Source organism: Rattus norvegicus, chromosome 9 (assembly GCF_021556685.1).
Source record: "Rattus norvegicus strain SHRSP/BbbUtx chromosome 9, alternate assembly SHRSP_T2T, whole genome shotgun sequence".
NCBI lineage: Eukaryota > Metazoa > Chordata > Mammalia > Rodentia > Muridae > Rattus > Rattus norvegicus.
In genome coordinates this window covers 113,249,766-113,272,552 of record NC_141542.1, presented here as the reverse complement: position 1 = coordinate 113,272,552, position 22,787 = coordinate 113,249,766, and the positions used below count along the sequence as shown (strand labels likewise).

The 22,787-nt window shown below is 41.7% G+C and overlaps 1 protein-coding gene across 10 annotated transcripts in view; it reads right to left on the bottom strand.

Annotated features, from left to right (window-relative positions):
* Pam (peptidylglycine alpha-amidating monooxygenase) overlaps positions 1–22,787 on the bottom strand; it is a 150,159-nt gene that overhangs the window by 105,736 nt on the left and 21,636 nt on the right. For all 10 annotated transcript variants that reach the window (XM_087564780.1, XM_087564779.1, XM_087564781.1 and 7 more), the window contains 2 exon segments: positions 15,111–15,168; positions 5,512–5,599 (listed from right to left, as the gene is read on the bottom strand). In XM_087564780.1, coding sequence (XP_087420906.1) covers positions 5,512–5,599; positions 15,111–15,168 — 146 coding nt within the window.

Here is a 22,787-nt window from a genome sequence, read left to right as displayed (position 1 = left end):
TCAGAGAACAAACTGTCCAATCTGTTATATAACATAATCAAGGCTAGATGGTTTAATCCTAGCACTCATGAGAGCTGGAGGAAAAAAAAATCAGTTCAAGGTCATCAAGGAGTAGAGACCTCTTCTATATAAATGCACAATGAATAAAGGGAAGCCAGTTCATTCTAGTCCAGCAGAAACTGGTGACAAAATCCTGCCCTTAAATGCACATCATATGGTGCCTAGAATGAAGGACGGTGTGGGGTTTGGAGGCTGGCTATTTTTGTTATGCCGAGGTGGATGTTCGGTTTGTTGAATTTTTAGAACTTTCTTACGGAGGAAGAGACAGAGTACTGCAGAAAACACTGAAAAGCTGCAAAGGGCAGCATGCGGAAGCCCTGCTCTCAAACCGTGGGGATGACCAGGAGGCCAGCAGCAAAGCGGTGGCCTTATCTCGGAACCATCAGCACTGGGCTAAGCCATGGAGATGAGTAACCCAGGGGAGTGTGTTACACACAGGCACACATATGCTCCGGCTATGTTCTCTCTTCCCTCCCATCAGCATCTGTAACCCCGTGGAGACGGTGGCATTTGCAGAGACACAGCAGGCACCTAATAGATAGAAGCAGTTGAAAAGGATTTAAGCTAATTCTTCAGAGGACAGTGAGGCACTCTACTGCTTTGGCTTGAGAAGGATGCTAAGTTAGAACAGTCAGAGAAGGCCTTGGTTAGCCGGGATTCTCCCTTGTTTAAAAAAAAAACAACATCAAACATCTTGTAGCAGCCCTCTTTGATTTTTAAAGTCGAGCTGGTCATAAGTGTCACTAGGAATAGTTTTAAAATAAAAAATTAATTATAAGAGCTAAAAATAGTTTCAGCTACGCACAGACAACCGTACCGCTGCACATGGCTGGTGATACATTTAAAGTCTACTAACTCTAATGCCTAAGAGCTTGGTATCTTTCCCCAGTTTATATTACTTTGTATTTTCATCATAATCGTGTTTTGGGTGGAGGAAACAATTTAACTGATACACAAATAAAATAAAAATATTCATATTAGCGTGGTGCCATGAAATATTCAAGGTTTAAATTGGGTTGCACATATGTGTCCCCTTGAACATTCAAAACATTTATCAAGCTTTTGAAACAACGCCCCTCATCTCCTTGCAATATGCAGCATGTAATTAGCATCTGCGGCCACTCTTCTCTACATCAGCACCCCAGTTCACCCAGTAGTTTGAAGACAAGTTGTACAAGTTGTCTTCAAAGTATTTGCTCCAAGTTGCTTGAGCATCACAACTAGCACTCAGGGGAACAGAAACTGTAGAGCCCTACGATCACAAACTCTAAAAAAGTTAGAATAATATTAATGTAAAACACTCCAGGGCACAGAGGCAGCGAATAGACCTTTCTGCTCTTACTGCGAATCTCAGTTCGGTTCCTATTACCTATGTGGCAGTTCACAGGCCTCTGATTAATAGTCCCGGGGCATCCAATACTCTCTCCTGGCTTTGGGGGCACCGTGTACGGTACATATACATGCATGTAAGTGAACACAGGCATACCACATAAAATAAAAATAGATAAATCTTTAAAAAGAAGCATTTCAAAATTATTGTAATGTAAATGCCAAATAATTCATCATTGAAGAAATTAATGATTTTCTTTCAAACCTTGAAACCCAGGGTGAATAACTACTTACTGATTAAAATACTGTATGGAGATGCCATAATGCATTCATAGAAAGGAACGATGAAAACTTTATTTTCTAAGGCACACCTGTTTGCTAGTTATTTGTAGGGTTATGTACATTTAAAGCCGGAAGAGTTAGAAGCTGCCTTTTTGTTTCATCCCTAAAAGGGGGGCTGGAGAGAAGGCAAGCAGCACTGGCTTAGGTTCAAATTCAGCCGACAGATCTGCTGTGCCTAAATGCTGGAGCTCACGCGCAGTCCAGGAAATCACACCATTGCCTGCCTTGCTCCTGCCTTCCCCCCTCCCTCACCACTGGTCCCTGGGTGTGGATAATTGTCTTTTGCACTAACAGACAGCAGTCGGAGGTATTAGGTATTTGACAGGTATCACTGCTTCCTGGGTCAGCAGAGAGGCTGCCACATCAGCTGGTCCCCTTTCGAATCCTCCAGAGGTATGTTAATTTGGAACTGAGCATCAGGCCCACTTGAACTATAAAGAGACCACCCCACAGTATATTAAAAGGTTCACATCAATGTATGCAATTTAAGTGCACATGCATATAATTAACTAGACACATTAGCAGTGTGAGCTGCTAATTTGGAACGAGACACAAAAGACTCGAATGTGTGTGGAAGGGGGAAAAAAACTTTAAAATTAAAATGACTGCATAATGAAAACTGCTTCATGCTGTGTCTACTGTTTTCATGTAAACTTAATATAACTGTAAATATATTTTAATGAAGAGAGGAAAGAGGCAATTACAGAAGCAAAGGAGGGCAGCTCCGCGGTGAAACATCAGAGCAGCTCCTCGCCTCCGTGTTATAAGCGCTGCCTGAAGACAGCGGGGTGAGTTATAACTTCATAATTTCAGGGAAAAAACACTTCCTCTATTAAAGACACATGCCTTTTTGCCAATGAGCTGGCAACGAAAGCAAAATCTCATGTGAAAAAGGCATCGGGGAGGGGTGGACAGAAGGAAATTTGACTAGCACGGAGAAAACAAGAAATCCAAGCTTGACTGGTGAGAGAATATTAGGCATTCACACACTGTCAAAATAGATTTGTGCTCCCTGAAGAGTTCCCTAGACCGTAAACAAGTTACTGGTATTATTAAGAATCAGTAACAAGTACAGCTATCCCACTGAAAAAAATCTGTGTGGGATTTGGAGAGTCTACTTAAATGCCTTCTATTTTGGAAGAGGTGAACGCTAGATTCGCAACCTAAAATGAATATGGTAAATCTTGTTACTCAAAGAATACAGAACCTTGGTGCTGGCATATTTCTGCTCGAGGTGGGAGGAGAGGAAGGCAAACGTTGAGACAGCATCCACAGGCTCTCTCCTGCTGCACTTGAGAAGCAGTTGGGGGCGGGAGGTAAGAGGTCCTTTGAAGCAACCTAGATGTGTTCGGCGCGTGTGAAGCACCATGAATTCTAATTTTTTTTTTTAAGAGAGGAATGGGGCCTGCCAAATACTGGAGAGAAGAATCTATATTAACTTTAAGTGGAATGCCAGGCGAGCCTGGAAAGCGAAAGTGAGTAGTACAGCAGCCTTACTTAATGCGTGCCTTCTACTTTGCATATTGAACAGCTCCTACATCTACGTTCAAACGTCAAATGAAGACTCTGGGCTTGGCTAGAAGAAGATGAATAATAGCGTCAATTATTCTGCTTGTTTTATGGCTACACGGCCAATTATTACAAATCTATAGATTAAATGGGAATGGGCTACCAGGCAAGTATTTTAAATTACATTTAAAATGATGTGGACTCAGCATTACGTGGAATTCTAGTCAGTCAGCGGAGCGTCACATCCACAACACACGGCAGATGTGTGCTTGAGGTGAGCTAACCTCTCTGCGCACATCCCCGATCCCTGGCAGTCACGCCTTTCTCAGCCAGCTCCTAGAAGCAACGCACACTTACAGAGTTATGGAACATTAGCAGAAAGGGGGGTTTATGACTGACCTGGCACAAATCTAAAATCAATAAAGCCAACAGGTTCAGTAGCCAACATGGGGCATCAGGGTGTGAACTCGATACTTCTGTCTGTCGCCTTTCGAATGTTAATTTTAGCAAAACAACAATACAGAGACACAGGAATCATCCCACAATTCCACTTTCACCCTCATTTCCTTTGACGGCCACCTCCATGAACTTTAAACCCCTTGGCAGTATTTGGTATACATAAAGTGTGTATATATATATATATATATATATATATATATATATATATATATATATAATAAAATCAGTATATTTAGGAATACCAATAAATGTCTAAAGTGCTAAAAGAATGTGATTGTTTTGATATTGCTCTGATATGAAAACGACGAACAGAATTTCGGTTATATAATTTGTAGCAGTTAGGCTCCTCGTAGCTTTTAAGTGCTGTTGGGTTTTATCATTCCTCCCAGGCAAGGTGAAGCCCAAGCACAGTTGAATAGCTTACATTCCTTCTAGCTATTTTAATCACTCTGCAAACCAAGAGACTGTATTGCTAGTTGCAGAAGGAATATCTTTAAAGCATACGAAATAAAGGATATGATTTGTTGAATAAGGTTTCAGAAAAGACTGTCAAAGAATAATCTTTTAATTTCTTTTCTTTCCCCACCACCCCACAAAGAACAATCTTTTAATCGAGAATTTTTATTTACAAAAATTTATGAAAGAGATAAAGCTCTAACGTCGATACCAAAGGGTATTAATTGTGAGTTGCTGACTCCATTTTTATGTAAACCTAGTCAAGTGAGGTTGGGTCCTATGTGCTATGCCCGTTACATCAAATAACTTGGGCCTATTAGCAAAGGTTTTGATGGCACTCGGTCTGTGGAGATTTCCACTAATTACCTCACGCTTTTCCCGATTCAGATACATATTGCAATTGTCTATTATAAATATGACTAGGAAGCAGTTGCTGCAAGTCTCACATCAGACCAATGAATATCAGGATACACTGAGAAATCGGCCTACATGATTCTGTAGGAGCAGGATGTCAAAACACGTCACTTCACGGTGTACGGCAAAGCATGGCGGTCATTCTGGACTGCTAAATGTTTGACAATAGTCCCAACTCTCGGGGAAAAGCAGGGGGCTTAGAATATATTGGTATTTTTCAGATTTCACAGATCTTCAATAACATTGAAGAACACAAGGAAAGGGGAAATTTCAAGACATAGTTCTAGAATACGTGTCTGGGGGTAGAAAGCATATTTACCCTAGAACTTCTGCCACATTGTCCTCTGCCGTTCTAGAATAGGCATTTAAGAATGGTATATGGATTGGTCATGGCACAACAGACAGCGCAAAAGCGTGATTAGAATCATTCCCAGAACTGTAACAGTTACTTAAATCAACACTGGACCAGATGTTCAAATTGAAAACATTTGGACTTTGGAATCAGACATTTTAAGGCGTGCCTTGTGCTCCACCCAGCTGACCCCTTGAATAAGTTAGTAAACCTGGGCTTCTGCCTTCCTGTCTGTGAAACTTGCATAGAAACACTTGCTTTGGAGAGAATAAAATGATATCTACAGATAGCTTAGCACAGCCTATGGGACCAAAGGACCCTGACTGAACAGAACTGCAAAGCTTTTTGGGTGGAAACACGAACTGAACCAAAACCGATGTCAGAATATCAATAATCTAAATTAACTTTGTAGGAACATTTAATCAGCGACAAAGACTGAGACTGAACAGAGAACCAAATAATTAGGATAACCACGGGATGTCCGGGAACACTGTCATTTGCCTATTAATCATCTGTAAAATCCTTACATAAATACAACTGGTATTTGCAAAAAAAGCACAGGTTTTCTACGCAAGCCCACCAGTCCTTACCAGTAACTTCCAGTGGACGAGGGCATATTGCATCCAAACAGCAGCATATGGTGGACAGTATCCATGCTGGCACGAGGCTTGAAGTCAACTGTCAGGGGAAAACGGTACACGAATGTGAGTACGAGTTACACGTGTGTGTGGTACTGTCAGAGGAGACCATATCTTTGAACGGCTTGACTATCTACACAGAAACATGCTTTGATGCCTTCATGATAAAATGCCCTGATATCTTAAGGTGAGTCTAAGTCAATAGTTTGATTTAGGAATATGGTAAACTATTGCATATGAAAAAGAGAAAATAATAACTGGCTAGTGAAGACTGCTATAACGCATGCATGTGCATGCGCGCGCACACACGCAGACACACACACACACACACACACACACACACACACACACACACACGAACAGTCCCTTTGAGTGTGGCGTGTGTTATGAGGGACTGATGTGAAAGCTTCAGCTATTTAGTCACCACATCTTTCCTTCCCACTTTGAGCAGAGTGCTGTGTACCAGAAAACATTGCACAATGATGCAGGAAAATACAAGTCACAGCGAGTGGTCGAGTCATGAGCAAAAAGAGTCACAACGCATCTGTATCACCTTAAATCACAATAGCGGTCATTGTGCACATGTAGTGCATGCACTCGCACACACACACACACACACACACACACACACACACACACACACACACAGACACAGAGAGAGACGAAGAGATTTTCTCAGAAAGGAAAATATGTGTGCAAACATATCTTTATAAAAACAGGGGTGGAATTCTATCCTCAGCGAACCCAGCCAGTGCACTTGGAAAAAGCATGAACACCTATGCAATGGCAACCCGATCTCCCTTTCTTCACAGAACCAGCGAGGAAGATACTAAGGTAAGCAGACGCCAATGTGGAACACAGATGTAAATTTCACAGTTTATTATCAATGGTTGATAGTAAGCTTACCCACCCTTTTATGGATGGGATCTTTTTTGATCCTTTCTTGTCCTCACTGAAAGTGCTACCTGTCCTGTAGGTGTTTATGTATGGTCTCCAGCGCATCCAATCCCTAATATCAAGTGTGTCTTAAGGCACGTTTTGCCCACTTTTACCTGGTTCCCAGACAAAGTTAATAAAGCATCATTGGTTGCTGAAATACATAGTAAGACATGGGTATTATCAAATGAAAACATTCTATATCAGATTGTGGCATGGGACTCGTAGAGACAGCAGTTCAGAGGGCATAAAAAGCAAGCTTTCTGCCAACCTAACCTACCATTTTCACGGGAAACCGTAAGCTTTTCAGTTACTGCACAGAACGTAAGAGCTTACAGCTCAAATACCACTGCTTAGAAAGCCAACAAAGAGGATGCCTAGAACACAGACTTTATAACCCGAGCTCTGCTTTCTCAAAGAAAGAATACAGCGGACCAAGGAGATTGAAGCTGCTGTGGGTGTAAAGAATAAATTGGAAGTTACAACAGCTCATGATTCATAGAAACTCAAAATTTGTTAGCAAGAGAAGAGGGACAAGGATGTGACTGTGACTTCATGTGACTTCTGCCAGTCAACCCATCGATCGCCAGTGTTGGTTCAGCTGATCTGGCTGGCTCCGGGTGTATCTGCTTCCTCCCTTGATGGTCCATGGGTATCTCTCTGGAAGCTACATGCTCCAGAATATAGGAGGAGCAGTCTTTGGTCAAGAGTAGACAAGTAACTGTGGTCCCTTGCTAGAATTTCCAGAGAAGCATTCAAGATCCATTTTTGTTCTTATTTGTGTTTTCAGTTGCCTACAAAGATCAGTAGAGGGTGTGAGATCCCGCCAGCTGGAGTCCCAGGTGGTTGCAAACTGCCCCACTTAGGTGTTGAGAATGGAACTCAGGTCCTCTGAAAGGACAGGAAGTACTCTTCACTGTCGACCCATGTGCTTATCCTCCCACCAAAAGGCGTAACTGGAAATCTGTAAATGGCTTTCAAATAAGAGTTTGGCCCCTGGGCTCTTGTAGAATTTCATCCCCCTTAGATGATCTTAAGAGGGCTAGATAGATTTCCTACCATGGAATCAATGCTAGAATTTGGGTGTCTCTCAGGGATGGAGAGGGGAAGGGAGGGAAGGAGAGAAGGAAGGAGAGAAGGAGAGAGAAATAATTCCATGTGGGAGTCACTCAGATTAAATGTGGAGCTGTGGGCTGGACAGAAGTAGGAGCCCTGGAGAAGACTCAGGACAAAGGAACAAAGAAAATCCTGAATTGCCAGATGCCGTTAGAAAACATCAGTGGAATTGTTTTGTATTAATGCCGTGAGACTTCGGTGGAGAAACAAAGCAAAAACCTTTTTTTTTTTTTTTTTTTGGAGAAAAAGGTGAGCTATCAATAATTTTATAAAGGGACTCAGATGAGAGAGGCTATTCATGAGGGCAACAGTAAGCCCTATCTTGCCTTTTACAAGGAGAGAGCGTGAGCATGCCTAGGTGTCTGCTTATACACAAGGACTCTACACAAAGGGAAATTCTCTCACCATCTATTTCGAAAACTCATTCTGACTCGCTTTAAGTACTACTTATTTGTCTTACATCAAACCTTGACTAGATATAACGCCGACTTTGCTTCTTGGAATGAGGAAAATCCACCATTAAGCAGTGGCAAAAGAGGATCCCAGTTTCCACTCACAAAAACTATTTATCCTAAAACAAACACCTCCTCCCCCTAAAACTTACATAGTCGTTCAGAAATACAAGACGTAATTTAAATGCTAAAGAAAGTACACACATACGGTAAAACAAAATGCTAGCTAGCTTTCTTTTCGAATCCTAGTAAAAATACATCTACACATTTTTATAGTTGTATCTCAGAGTACAATTCATGGCAAACTGAAATGAAAAAACACCCCCAGCTTTAAAAAAAATCATATTGAAATGTAAATCTAAAGCAAACACAATAATGTAGTGCATAGAAAATTCCATTTAAATGCAACAAATAGGCAAGGGGGGTTTGACAGGTTCATTTCCTGGGCTGGTTTGATTCCTACTTCCTGTAGAAGTAATAGGATTGAAGCACACTGGACAGAAGCCATATACATTTCTTTGGAGATCTCGACAGAACAAGAAACAGAATTTACAGGAATAAAACCATATCTTAAAAGAGATCGCTCCATTCTCTCTAATCCTGGGACGTCTTATCATTTCCTAAAGAAAGAAAGGGATCCCAGGGAGAAGGAGTTGGGAGTTAATAATGAAAACACTGCAGTCGGACCTGATGGTTCTGGCAGGCAAGAGAAACCTTTGTTGGAGGGACGACCCCAGCTCTCTGAGGCTGCAAAGAGGTTTTATAGCCAACAGCCATCCTCCAAGTGGGCAGAAAGAGAGCAGGGGCTTACTCGGAAAAGATGCTAACAGTCACGATCACTCGAGCAGAGAAAATTGCCTAGGTCAAGCCCTGGGAACTAAACCCCTTTGCAGGAAAGAGATGAAGAGGTAGTGACTCAGACACATCAGTGAAAGGCAAGAGGTGACAGCGGAAATATTCAGGTGGGTGCACTCCCCAGTGGGTGATGTCACCCCAAATGGAAGACCACAGTATGTGTCGGGAGAGCGTAAGAAGAAAGACAGACAATGAGTCTATTTCTGGAGCTCTAAGCAAAGTCTGTTCCAAGGGCATGAAGTCTTGGGATTTGTGGCCTCCTCTAGCTAGCGTCAGACTACCATCGGGGTCACAGACATATCTAAGGCTGCGACCCGGGAGATGTTTTCATTGAACACTTGGCTCTCTCTGTCTTCTTCCTTTCCAGGTAGATTTCCCGGTCTAAGTCTACGTGTCAGACTGGATAGATCAAACTCATGATGTGGAAAGACTGTGAAGGACACACTCGGCCTAGAGGAGGAACCAGCGACCTGGAAGATACCCACGTGCATATATAGAACCCTGTTACAAACAGAAATGGCTACATCACCCTTCTTAGCTAAGTACAGGAATCGGAGGAAAACCACCGATTGAACACATGCACACACATGGGTGCATGTGTGTGAGTATATCTGTGTGCATATGTGTAAAACTGTTAAGATACCTGTTCTTAAGTCTGTTTCTCTTTCTTCCCATAGACTTATTCTGTATATATAAATGGCTTTTTTTTTACTATAGTACGGATATTGTCAAATGTTGTCAAATAATTTTTAACAGTACTTTCCAGCCTGTGTTATGCTTGCTGTTAATATAATGTAGGCTTGGGTTGTAGCCCCGTAGTAGAAGGCTTGCCCATCACTGGTAACCCTAATTACAGCTATACTCGTAGTGGCTGAATCTATTCTACTGTAACTACACATTTCAGTTTTGGTTAACTACTCTTAGTAAATTTTAGATTCCCTTGATCTTTTAACTTTACTGATTAAAATAAGGTTTCTTTGAAAATGAAATTAGAAACAATTTCTAAAGATAGAAATTGAGGATTTCTAAGCGATTCCTAAAACTCTAGGATATATTATTTCATTTTCTTTTCTGGATGAGGCGTAGCTAGCAAACACCTGGAGTGGCTTTTGACTGACTCTGCATGTATGATAAAGAACAGGTAGAATAGAGGTGGGTCTGGAGCCAAAGGCATTCTGCTAGGCCTGACTGAGTTTTATCCCTAGAATACATCCGGTTAAAGGAGAGCTCCCAGAAATTGTCCTCTGACCTCCATACACGATGGCAACTGCTATCCAAAAAAAGTAAAATAACTAAAATGATTTACTATATTAATATACTAGCGATTCAATAGAGCTGGGAGAGTGTACCACCTAAGAAACTGAGTAATATGAGATATTATTGAAAAAAGCCCTCGGTTCTTAGTATCACTCCCATAAGCATTCCTTCCTATCTACAAAATAAAGATTATAACTGAAGATAGTAATGCTCTGAATTGTAATTTAAATGCGGGATAAACCTTAATGCCCACAATATTGCAATTGAGAAAAAAAAATACAACTCTAAGGATCCCAGCATTCTAGTCCATTGCCAGTGTGTGAGAAGCCTGAGGAAAACCCCACCACGTTCTAACCGCTGCCCCACAACGCAGGGCAATCCTGCACTAAAGGACCTTCTACTGGAGTTTTTACAACAGTAAGCTTAATAGAGAACTGTACTGTAACACTCAGTAACACTGACAGCGATGTACGATTTATAATGAATATGTAATTCTGCTGCTGGAGAATTGGAGAAGAGACACATTGAACATAAATTCCAAATGTAATAATTCTGATGAATGAATAAAAAAAAGTGTAAAGAAGGAGTTAAACTCCCAGATGACAGGCCTTTAAGACTGCCTTTAATGGCAGTAGGAGAACGAACTAAAGAATCAATAAATAGATTTTATCATCCAAGCTGTAAGACATAAAACTGCCCAAGCATCGTTAAGCTCTGCTTTTGTATGTTATTCCTCTAGTGGTCCTAGACTCATTTCCTACAGAACGAAATCTATGTTCCTGTTCCAGCCTTTTAAGGCCATTCATAATGTCGGGTTATTTCCAACCCTTGGTGTTCACCATGTTTCACACCTATACAACCTGTTCATGCTGTGAGACGGCCCTTCTTCCCAGCAATATACCTGCCAACATTTGCTGGGCTGTGTCCCTAGCAGGACACACATTTACTTCTCATAAAGGCACGACAACTGAGGACTCTTTTCTTCACAAACAGAGGCGTCTTGAAGGCCTGTTAACTCGCCCCTCATCATGTAGCCAGATCATGGCGTGGCTGGGCTTCGCAAGCAGTGGTCCAGTTGGAACTTACTTTTGACCACTTCAGAATTGTAGTTCGTAATTGGGCATAGCATGTTCCTGGGTGGTCGCTAGAATACTCTTCACCCCTGGATATATGAAAATAGGCCAAGTTCCCAGGTCCCTATCGAAGCTTGCCTACTAGGGCACTAAAGGTGTGAAGGGGTCTTATCTGGCATCAATGGGAGGAGAGGCCCTTAGTCCTGTGAAGGCTCAATGCCCCAGTGTAGGGGAATGCTAGGGCAGTGAGGCGAGAGGAAGTGGGTGTGTGGGGGAGCACCATCATAGAAGCAGGGTAACGGGGGGATGGGATAGGATTTTGCAGAGGGGAAACTGGGGAAGGGGATAACATTTGAAGTGTAAATAAATAAAATATCCAATTCAAGAAAATCGCATTCTTTCCTCTTGGGAATTTCCCCAAGTAGACCATACTATTGTTATCTAATTAAAGACATCCCTGCTCTGGTGGGAGGATCTCAGTGTTCATCTGCGAGACAGAAGGCTATATAATTTATGTTGGATAAAATTCTACCTGTTTGGAATCAGGAAAGTCATAATGACAAATGGACACATGAGAGCACGCGAGCACACACACCCACACACACCCACACCCACACCCACACACACACACACACACACACACACACACACACCCCTTTCTGTTTACTGCTGTCAAGCCCGTAAAATGTGTATCAAAGGGTTGTGCCTTGCCAGACCCTGGTCTTCCCTGGCACAGTATCTGTTATTAAAATCGTAGTATTTCTATAGTTTCCACCTCAGCATGAATGTTTAAGAGCAGTCACACTGGGAAGTATTCTAACTGAGCAATTCTCCACTCGAAGTGCCTTGACCATCAACACAAAGGCCCGAGAAAAAGAGAAACAAGAAATCATTAGATTAATTTCATTCACTTCTAAATTCGGCTACCTTTGTGCAGCGTGATCTGATGGGTAAGGAGCTGCCATCATTCACTAAGGACAAGACACATTTATTTACTGGTCACCCATGTGAGGGAAAGCGAGTGGATGGAGATGACAGTCAAATTTCTTGGCTGAGTGAACCGCTGTCACAGCCAATTCCTCTGAGTGTCTGTAAAACACCTTTTAGACAGCGCCTCAGTTCAGTGGTCAAATGCAGATTTTTATCTTACCTCCATCCGGGCATGTCTCTGAATTATTGTTATAAACAAAGGCAATGTTTTAGGAACATTTTGTTCAAAATATAAAATTCCGTATCTTCAGTAGAATGAACGCCTATTTTAATTCAGATGCATTACTTCAGTATGAGTCTAAAAATACACTGTAGGTGTTATATCCTCACATGTAAGCATGATGTCTGTATAGACATTAATTTCACGATGTGGCCATGGCATTTCTCAATAAGTAAGTGTATTGTTTTGAATGAGCTAAGTAAGTCACACGGACACAAATACCGAGAATTATTCATTTCTGTATGGTGTATGCATGCACGTGTGGGTGCTGTGTGTACAAATACATGGAGGGAGGATGTTGTCTACAGGAGCCATGCATCTTAAGAAAAGAAAGAGTGAATGCAGCTGCCATAACCCAGCTTTTAGTTTTTTAAAGATTTATTTATTTTATATATGTGAGTACACTGTAGCTGTCATCAGATACATAAGAAGAGGGCATCAGGTCCCGTTACAGATGGCTGTGAGCCACCATGTGGTTGCTGGGAATTGAACTTGGGACCTTTGGGAGAGCAGTCAGTGCTCTTAAACTCTGAGCTATCTCTCCAGCCCCATAACCCAGCTTTAAAATAAAAAGAAAGAAAGAAAGAAAGAAAGAAAGAAAGAAAGAAAGAAAGAAAGAAAAGAAAACAAAAAGTCCAACCTAATCTAATAAAGGAGTCTTATCAAATCTTAGTTATCAGAAAAGACAAAATTCTGAGATTCAGAAACTGGAACGAGTTGTAAAAAAGCAGAGAGATCATCTCTCGTGAGACTCCCTTGGAATGGGTGAGCTCTAGTCAGCACACGACCACAGCTTCTACTTTGGGACTCTGAGAAGCACGATGTAGTCACCTGTCTGACGTACACTGTTGGCACCAAGGCCCTTCTCTTACTTAGGCCTTTGCAGAAATGACCACTTGGTGCTAGCAATAAAAAAGGGAAGAAATGCTAAAAAAGTGTTAGGATCACAGAAGACTGAGGAACTCAGAGCGAGAAGCACTTTAATCTCAGAAGAGAGATGCTATGAAAATAAAGAAATGTTAGTATTCCTGGTTCTAACACAGAGCTTCATGTGTTCCCCAGGAGTATTCAATTCCTTGACCTAATATATTTACTTGGAGTTCACATTTCAAATTATGTGAAAGTAAACATAATACTACGACAGCAACAGAACATTCCAGGGTGTATTTATAGTCCTTAGAGTGACCAGCCCTGAAACCATACACTACTGCCAACCTCCAGAAACAAACCAGCAATGGTTAACGTGAAACCCTTAATACTGCCGTGACCTATGACAACTGTATTTACACAGGTGTGCGCTGTGGCCTTCTCCATAAAGCAAGTGCGAAGTGGGGAGGAAGTAAAACGACCCCTGAACACAAACACGCAAAGATATAATACTGGTAAAGTGAAAACCAAATCCATTTTATAGGTAAATATTTTTCCCTCCCAGGCTGCCAAACCCAAGGATATGAATGAATATATTTTAAGTTACATTTGGGGTTACTCCAAGAACTATAATTAGGAATGTAAGTCGTTTTTCTATTTTTGATGTTACTCATTTTAGACTTGGAGAGCACTGACTCTCCTAAGCTTGTTCTCGGTAATGTCCAACTACTACACCCAAAACCCTCCAGGCGACGTTCAGCCTGTCTCGGTGTGACTCCCACTCTCAGGGACCAACTACTGAGCAATTCTGGACAGAGTGTTGTTATGGCTTGTGTTTTGTTGTCATTGCAGCCAGAGTGGGGAGAGAGAAAAAAAAAAGCAAAACCTTCGTACAATTGATCTGGCTTTGCAGGTCTATAATGGGCATTCCTGTGGGAAGCACCTCATGAAAATTCATTCTCCGGCTGCCCCATGGCTACATTGTATACATTTTACTGGTCACATAATAGCCATTTCAGGCAGCTCACTTGAAAATTAGTTGCATGGGACCAAAGTACAGCTCTCATTACCATTAACTTCCCGATATAAAGATTTTAAGCCAGAAAAGAAAAAGCAGAAGACAAAGAACAAAAAGAAAAAAAAACACATAATTTATCAATCCCGTTCCTTCCCTAAACATTAAAAGTCTGTCATCGGGGATGCTTAAATTAAAACAATCTAGGTCAAAACAGATGGTGCCTTGTCACTTCTCCTAGGTGATTGAAAGACACATCTGGGAAGGACCTGTCATTTCAAAGTCTGCTAAGCCTACAATATAAGAGAGCGGGTGGTCTTTTTCTTTCTCCCACCCTCTCTTCCTCTCTCCTCTCTTTTTTTTATCCACCTATCTGTCTGGGTAAAATATTACACTTCCTAATGTTGATTCTAAGCGTAGTCTATTTATTACACGAACTGTCAGGTAAACAGTTCCGTTGAATGCAGAGGAAGTAAGAATCCAGATACGGACAGAAAGCCAATACTGTACAAATGGGACCACACAGCACTGGTCACCACTGGCAGCCGCATATAACGCCTTAACTACCTACCGCTCCCCATGAATCTCTCCAGATACAGTTTGTAATCTTGTCTCCAATGGCTGCCTGTAGTTTCCTTTCACATTAGGCATGATGAATGCATTTTGGAGATTGACAGTAGAAGATTAATACACTTATAAGCATCGAAGAGAACCTTTTACCGATCTCAAATAGCTGCTCACCCTTCCCCCATGATCTGAGGAGTACTTACTCACGAAGGCTTCCTCATCCACAGGCAGACGCATGGACATGCAGAAGTATGTGTCAGACTGTTAAAAAGAGAAATATAAGAAAATACAAGTTAAATGCCTACGAACCAGAATGAAATGGTAACTCTTAAATACTTGGCCTCTAAGACTATAGAAGTATTCCAGTGAAGTGAGAATGCCTGCTGAGGGCTGGTCAGAAGAACTAAGTGTGGATAACTTAGATACACTAATTTTTTCCTATGGTGCCTTTATAAACAATGCTGAAACTTGTTTACAAGGGTCAGCATCATAAATCTAGCAAGGTCACATTTCAAAGGCAACATTGTAAATGTGGAAAATGCATCTGATTTCAAAAGAGTAAGGGAGTTATGATCTCAGCTTAGATATTTAATTACCACAAGAAGTTGGTTTTAAAGATAATATTGCATATGGTTACTCTTTTATTTTAAATTTTCATTTAATTCTTAGAAGAAATCAACATTAATCCCAAATTAGTCTTTCTTTTCAAGTTATTGTTCCCTTATCTAAACTGGCACTCTTGTTGCTTCAATATCACAGGCATTGACATTTCAGTCTTTAGTAAGCCAGGGGTGACGGTGTGTGCCCACACTTCCATCCGCTCGGGAAAACAGTCATGAGGCTCGCTTGAGTCCAAAAGTTCAAGGCCAGCCTGCACTCGACAGCAAGACTCTTATCTCTAAACAACAAGTGAAAATAAAGAAACGAAACAAGAAAAATCAAGCAAAAGCTTCAAGTTGAGGAGAGCATGTTTCTGAGGAAGAGCTGCACTGAATCTTGTATGCAGCGGGGTGTGCAATACGGTTGATAATACAAAGGTAAGCTGTGCTCGGTTAATAATTCATATTGCATACATTACTGTTGCGAAGTGCTAGATCAACAGGGCCCAGCAATGCAGACACAGATCATCCAAGTGTCTCTAAATGCACGGTTAGCAGCAAAAAAGCATGCATGCGACCTATATTTTACCTCTGTCTCAGAAAACAAAGAGATTGGCATACACAAAACAAGTATATTAAAATTTGAAAAATTATAAAAATATGATTCGGTTACCATTTACTACTTTTGTTTTGTTTTGTTTGGTTTTGAGTTGATTGAATAGTTTCCCTTCTTAAAGCCTCTTTTAGAAAATGAGTGGTGACCTCCACTAGATAGGCAGGGCCACCAGTTGAGGGATGGCGCCACCCACCCATTTCCAAATTAACCTTGAAATGTTCTTGACCAAAGGAAATACTGGGACAAAAAAAATGGAGTAGAGACCGAAGGAAGGGCCCACCTGGGGATCCATCCCATCTGCAGACACAAACCTAGATAATATCGCTGATACCAAGAAGCACTTGCTGACAGGAGCCTGGTATGGCTGTCCTCTGATTGGCTCTGCCAGAGACTGACCAATACAAATGGAGATACTCGCAGCCAACCATCAGACTGAGCCTGGGGACCCCAATGGAAGAGCTAGCAGAAGGACTGAAGGAGCTGAAGGGGTTTGCAACCCCATAGGAAGAACAACAATATCAACCAACAAGACACTCCTGAGCTCCCAGGGACTAAACCACTAACCAAAGAGTCACATGGCTCCAACTGCATATGTAGCAGAGGATGGCCTTGTAGGACATCAATGGGAGGGGAGGGCCTTGGTCCTGGGGAGGCTCTATGACCCAGCATAGGGAGATGCTAGAGAGATGAGGTGGGATTGGGTGAGTGGGTGGAGGAGCACCCACTTACAGGCAAAGGGAAGGGGGATGGGAAGGGAGCATTGCGGAAGAATAACTGGGAAGGGGGATATCATCTGAAACATAAACGATTAAATAATTAATAAAAAAAGAAAGAAACTGTGTGGTGAAATGTTACAGCACCTACAAGGAGACAAAGGCTCAAAAGGTTGGGGCAATGAGCTTTGTGTATGGAACCCGAGAAAGATGCACACAGAAAACAGTGTCTAAACACTTTACAACCATGAACAACCATGATGAAAATTATTCATACTGTTTTGTAATTTTATAATTTGATCCTGTAAAACGCAAGTATTCTGGAGTGAGTAATCTTGACATCCTTTTCGTATTTGGACATCACGAGCTATAAGAAATTCACAACCTATATATCTGGGACCTCTACAGCCCCTGCTGCTATTTCTAGAATTACGCTTATCGAGTGCCAAGCGTGAGCTTAGTGTTTTCCGTCTATTGTGCTAGTTAAAGCAATCCAATACGGTAGGTGGACCCAATCCCTCCACTGTAGGCCCAGTAAGGGAAATAATGGGTGTGTGCTGAGGTCACACTGTGCACCCCTGCTATAACATGGGGACTAGTACTACCCTTACTTCAAAGACGGGGAAACTGAGGCAACCCAAAGTTTATGTGTTCTACAGACAAAACTGTCCCCTCCATCCAATTCTAGTCATGCTCTTTGGAGTTCTCTTCTCAACTAGGCACAACCATAGCTTTCGAAAACTTCAGGTTCTCAGTTCGTACCATTTGTTTTTCTGCCCCCTCCACATAAATACATACAAGAGACTTGAAAGAACACTAACACACATTTCACAGCTCAGTGCTGCACTTTTAGTATGATTCCACCATTTCTTAAGACGACTGCTTCATTCTATAAACAAAAATGACTGTCTATACCAGCCTGAAATTCATACAAGGGACTTGGTCCCAGGATGCCTACGAAGCCAGGTTTTCCTCAAGGCAATTCTGCTTCCTTCCTCTGCCTCTTCAGCTGTAAATCTATTCTCTTAAACTGTCTTCTCGAAGTGGAGGAGTACTGCTCAGCTCCCGCTGCCCTGCTCTGGCCCTCGCTACCGTAGCCGACATAGATACAATAAGCTTATTCCTCCTCCGGGTCATGCCCATTAACAATCCCAGATGGCCTACGCACAGAGGCAAAACCTCTCCATAGTCATCAGCATGTCCCAAACTTAAAAGGTTGCCTCCCTTTTGTTGCCGCAAAGTTCATTTAGCTTACAGTGGATACGCTTTCCGAAGCACAGAGTCATGGCAATAAGAATCTATCCTTCTCACTTTAACTCAGGCCTTGAAAAGCCACAAGAGGAGCAAGTCATGTAAGGCATCACAGATGATCCAAAGCAATGTGACACGTAATGACTTAAAAGCAAATACAGCAACAAGCGTGGACTAAAGTAGTCAAGCATGCATTTATAACAACCCCTCCTCCAAAGAACAGGATAAGTGTAAATGAAACCAAAATTCTTTATAATTTGAAAACGAAATTGTGAGTTTTACTCTTTGGCTGTAATCCGGGTCAAGTCCTTCTGGGATAGCAATGTTATTGAGCTAAACAGATACATCAAATTGGGCAGCCCGATTCTCTTGATAAAAGCTAAGACAAAACCAAGACTCATGAAGATCGTCTACATTAGTGCACAAAATACAGAAAACTGCTGTTACTACCATGTCCGTGCTGTGTCCATTGCTGAAAAGTCAGAAAAACTTGGGAATGTCTTTGCCTCATGAATTTACATCCTTAAGATTATAATTTCTTTAATGGTGGAAATGTTTACATTTATGGATGCAAAGAATGTAAAAGATAGGAGAGGAAATTAAAGTACTGGGGAGAGAAGGGAGAAGGAGAGAAAGAAAGAGAAAAACAAAGTGGGCAGAAGACAAGTATCTTCTCAGTTATCCTGGGAGAGAACATCTATAACAGATCCAGTATCAGTTTCAACCACGAACCACCACAGTCCCATGCACGATCTTACTTGTGCCCCATTTTTGAAATAAAGAATGATTTCGGCATGGAAAAAAGAGGATATGGCTTTTCCCCTAAAATAGAGCACACTTAAAGCACAGCATCGCAAATCAATAGCTCCCATTCAGTTGGAAGCTTTGAAAACCAAACAGTCCAAGAAAGCAGGGGGAGGGGGTGTGTGTAAAAGGAACAGGGCAGTTTGTGGTGTAATATGTGCCACTACGGTATGGTATTTAGTATTAAGGTAAGAGTCCAAAATCCACGATGTGAAGTGTGCACCCCTTTCAGGGCGCAACTGGAGAGCTACGTGCTAAAGGCTGGCTCATGGACGTTTTCAGTGGTTTTGAGGGCAGCAGAATGTAAGTCCATACATTCTTTACAACACTGCTTCACGTTACTCTCATATGTGCATTGTGTATTTTCTTTTTAACAGAAAGATTCCCAGGTTGATCCACTTAAGGCTACCCAGGTAGTTAGCGTCAAAACAGAATTAAAAACATTCTTGTCTATGCCTGTTAGACCATTACAGAGAGTGAGGTATAGTTCTTGTCATCTTCACGGCATTAAATTTTAATCTGTTTAAATTTATGACTGTGACCCTGAAAATCCTCATGACTCTACTTCTTTTTTTAATAAAGACTAAGTTTGGCATTTAAATTTCTTTATACATAATCGAATAGTGTTTTGGTTTTCCCCCACTGAATTGTAACTTGTTGGAGAATGGTATTTTAGCAAACTCTTACATGTTGGTAATTATAAATTTTTTATAATTTTTTATTGAAACTCATTAACTTTTTTTTTAAATCCAAAGAACATGCTTTTTTTTCTTCAAGATTCTTTTTTTTATTGGATACGTTTTACTTACATTTCAAATGTTATTCCCTTTCCTGGTTTCCCGGCCATAAGCCCCCTATCCCATCTTCCTCCCCTTCTTGTATAAGGGTGTTCGCCCTGCCCAACCACGCCCCCTTCCCACACGCCTGATATTCCCCTGCTCTGGGGGGTCCAGCCTTGGCAGGAACAAGGGCTTCTCCTCCCATTGGTGCCCAACAAGACCACCCTCTGCTACATATGCAGCTGGAGCCATGGGTCTGTCCACAGAAACACATTAATTTTATAGTAGGTCACACGTGTACTTTAAGCTGAAATCCCACACTGTAAGAACTAGTTCGCCTAAACGTTAGCACTCTAACTATGCGTCTGTGTGTAGCAGCTGTAAAGAACGAGTAATCAAGCAACCTTTCATGAAACCGCACACCTGCTGAAGGCAGTGACGTCACGAAGAGAGGGCTGCACACCGTTACATAAAGAGAGTGAGTGCAGCAAAGCATGGTGGCTCACACTTACAATCCCAGCACTCAGAAGCATGGAGACAGGGTTGCCAAAAATGTGAGGCCACTCTGGCACTCGGTCCCGGTGACCTCTGGGACAGCAGAACCAACAGCATAAAGAGATCCTTTCTCACAATATATAAATAAATGAGCAAATCGTCACATCACTGATACGGCCAACAAAACCAGTTATGCTTTTTTAAGGTGATGAGCATTAAGAACACTAGTGATTTAAAAACTGTCTTGACCCTATATCCTTTGTGGTTCAACCATACTGAAAGGGGCTCACCGTCAACCTTGACAACCTGAGTTCCACCCTCAGGATCCTGGAAGGAGAGAGGTGCCTACCAAATGTTGTCCCCGAATTTCACAAGCTCATCCTGATACACACACACTCACACATATGCAAATGGACACATACACAAATATACAAAGGTTAAAAAAAAACGTAGTGATTAATGGGCTGTCAGAACTTAGCGCATGACACTTCGTAAGAGAGAAGATTTATCGAGCCTATTCTTTAATTTGAGAGGTTTCCAATGTATCCATTTACCACGGTAACAAGTGTCAGATAGGTTAACAACAGAATTCTTTTCAAGGTGGAAGTGAACTAAGGAAGATGAGGAAATTCTTTGCAGAAAAAAAAAGTAAAGATTAGGTTTGATCAGATTTATATCCAGTTTTCTAAAGCATTCTTCTTTACAATATGGTAAAGGAATCCAGGTGAGGCAGCACATGCCTCTAATCCCAGCTGTGAAGAAGTAGAGGCAGGCAGGTCACTGAGTTCAAGGCCAGTCTGGTCTACCTAGCAAGTCCCAGGCCAGCAAAGGTTATTTATATAGTGGGACTTTGATTCAAAACAGAAACAAAACGAACAACAGAAAGAGGAGTTACATGTTATTTTCAGAAGTCTCTAATATTTTAAAAAATATTAAAAAACACAACTTCAATCGCTTATCTTATTAATGGGAAAGCCAAAAGGTAATCAAAGACACGTTAAACCTTAACGAAGCTTAGTCCCAGTCCCCTGGATTCCCAATAGCACCTGTAAACGTTTTGTAACGTTTCATGGTGGAAGGTGGGGAGCTAGGGCAGACTCACAGCTATTCTGTCCTCACAATTGTGTTTCTGCAAAGCTAAGTTACTTGAACACATATTTATAACTCGGTTCAATGCATCTCCCTAAAACCAGTGGAAGATACCAACATAGGACCTCACTGCCCTCACTATAAAAGCCTTTTCCTTTGAGTGCACTGTTCAGGGGAGGAGGCTGCTCTAAATCAGTCCCACTCTTTCTCACACCATGGGAAGGGCACTGTGTCAGAGCTTTGTGGCAAGGGACTGTCTGCAAAGTCCCGCGGATTCCAACTGCTAGCAGAAGGCTCAGATGTGCAAAAGGGAGAAATAAGGGGACTCCACATAGCCATGATTTCCACTACTACCCGCTGGTATAGCAGCCAACTCTGAGTCAAGAGAGATATGATAATGTTGATGCCTCTTCACTGAGGCAATTGGGAACTATATAGGAAAAGCTTCTTTTTTTTCCCTCTGAGAAAGAAAACGGTATGCTAGAAACACAGGGTGGGTCCCTTATTGCTTAGAAACTCCAGTCCCACTTGACTGCCTAGTATTTGTAACCATGAGGACGTATATAGGTAGTGGCCATCTTAAAGTAACAAATTACAGTCTTGTTTTTATTTTTGTCTTTTTCAAAGAACTGAGATGCAATAGTTTCTGCGGAAAGGGAGGCTAATAAAGCCAACTGCTTATTTAAATTATTATGGGACAAACAAAACCAGCTGTATACTATTACGTGTAGGAGCTGTTGACATAAAACCAGTAATTTTTGTTTTGGGGAACCAAAGGTACCATTCACAGTCTAGTGTTGAACGCCACGATTTGATCCTGATTGGATAATATCGTTTTTATTGTGCAGGCAGAAAGAATTCCCCTGGCTGGCTTTACTGAGCAGACTAGAGAAGGCAGTGGCCAAAATGTGGCTCGGTTTTCTGGCTTTGCAATTGTCTAGTCTCCAGAAAAGAAATATTCTGTTGCATGTAGTATGGCTTTCGGTAACTTAGCATAGTTTTCTGCTGCTAAGAAGCCGCAACTGTCAAAATAATGAGACGATGAAGGAAGGTGGTGTATAAACTGATTAACTGTGTGTGTGTGTGTGGTGTGTGTGCACGCGTGTACCAAATCATTACGCCACAGACCATAAAACAGACAATGAAAATAATGCCCAGCAAAAGTAGAACCAACTTGTAACCGAAAATTTCTTTGTGCTTCGGAGTAAGTAGTTACTCGGAAAGCGGGTCACAGCCTGTTTACCAACCCCCAGTCAAACACACCAAAATCCACCCCAAACCGTGCAGGATGCACAAAGCTCAAGTGGCCTTCACACTCACTCGAGTGAAAACAACCTATTCTCTACACAGAGACCATGAGAACCCCAGGACGGCTGAGGTTTCTGTCGGTACAATAAGGGAACAGAACTGAGGGAGATCAGGGTGCTCTGACTAAAAATTTCATTACAGAGAGGAAATGGTTGTAAATTTTTCAGTATTTTTAATTTGTCTGGGCTGATTTCTTTCACGCTTAAATGGATTAAGAAATATTGGC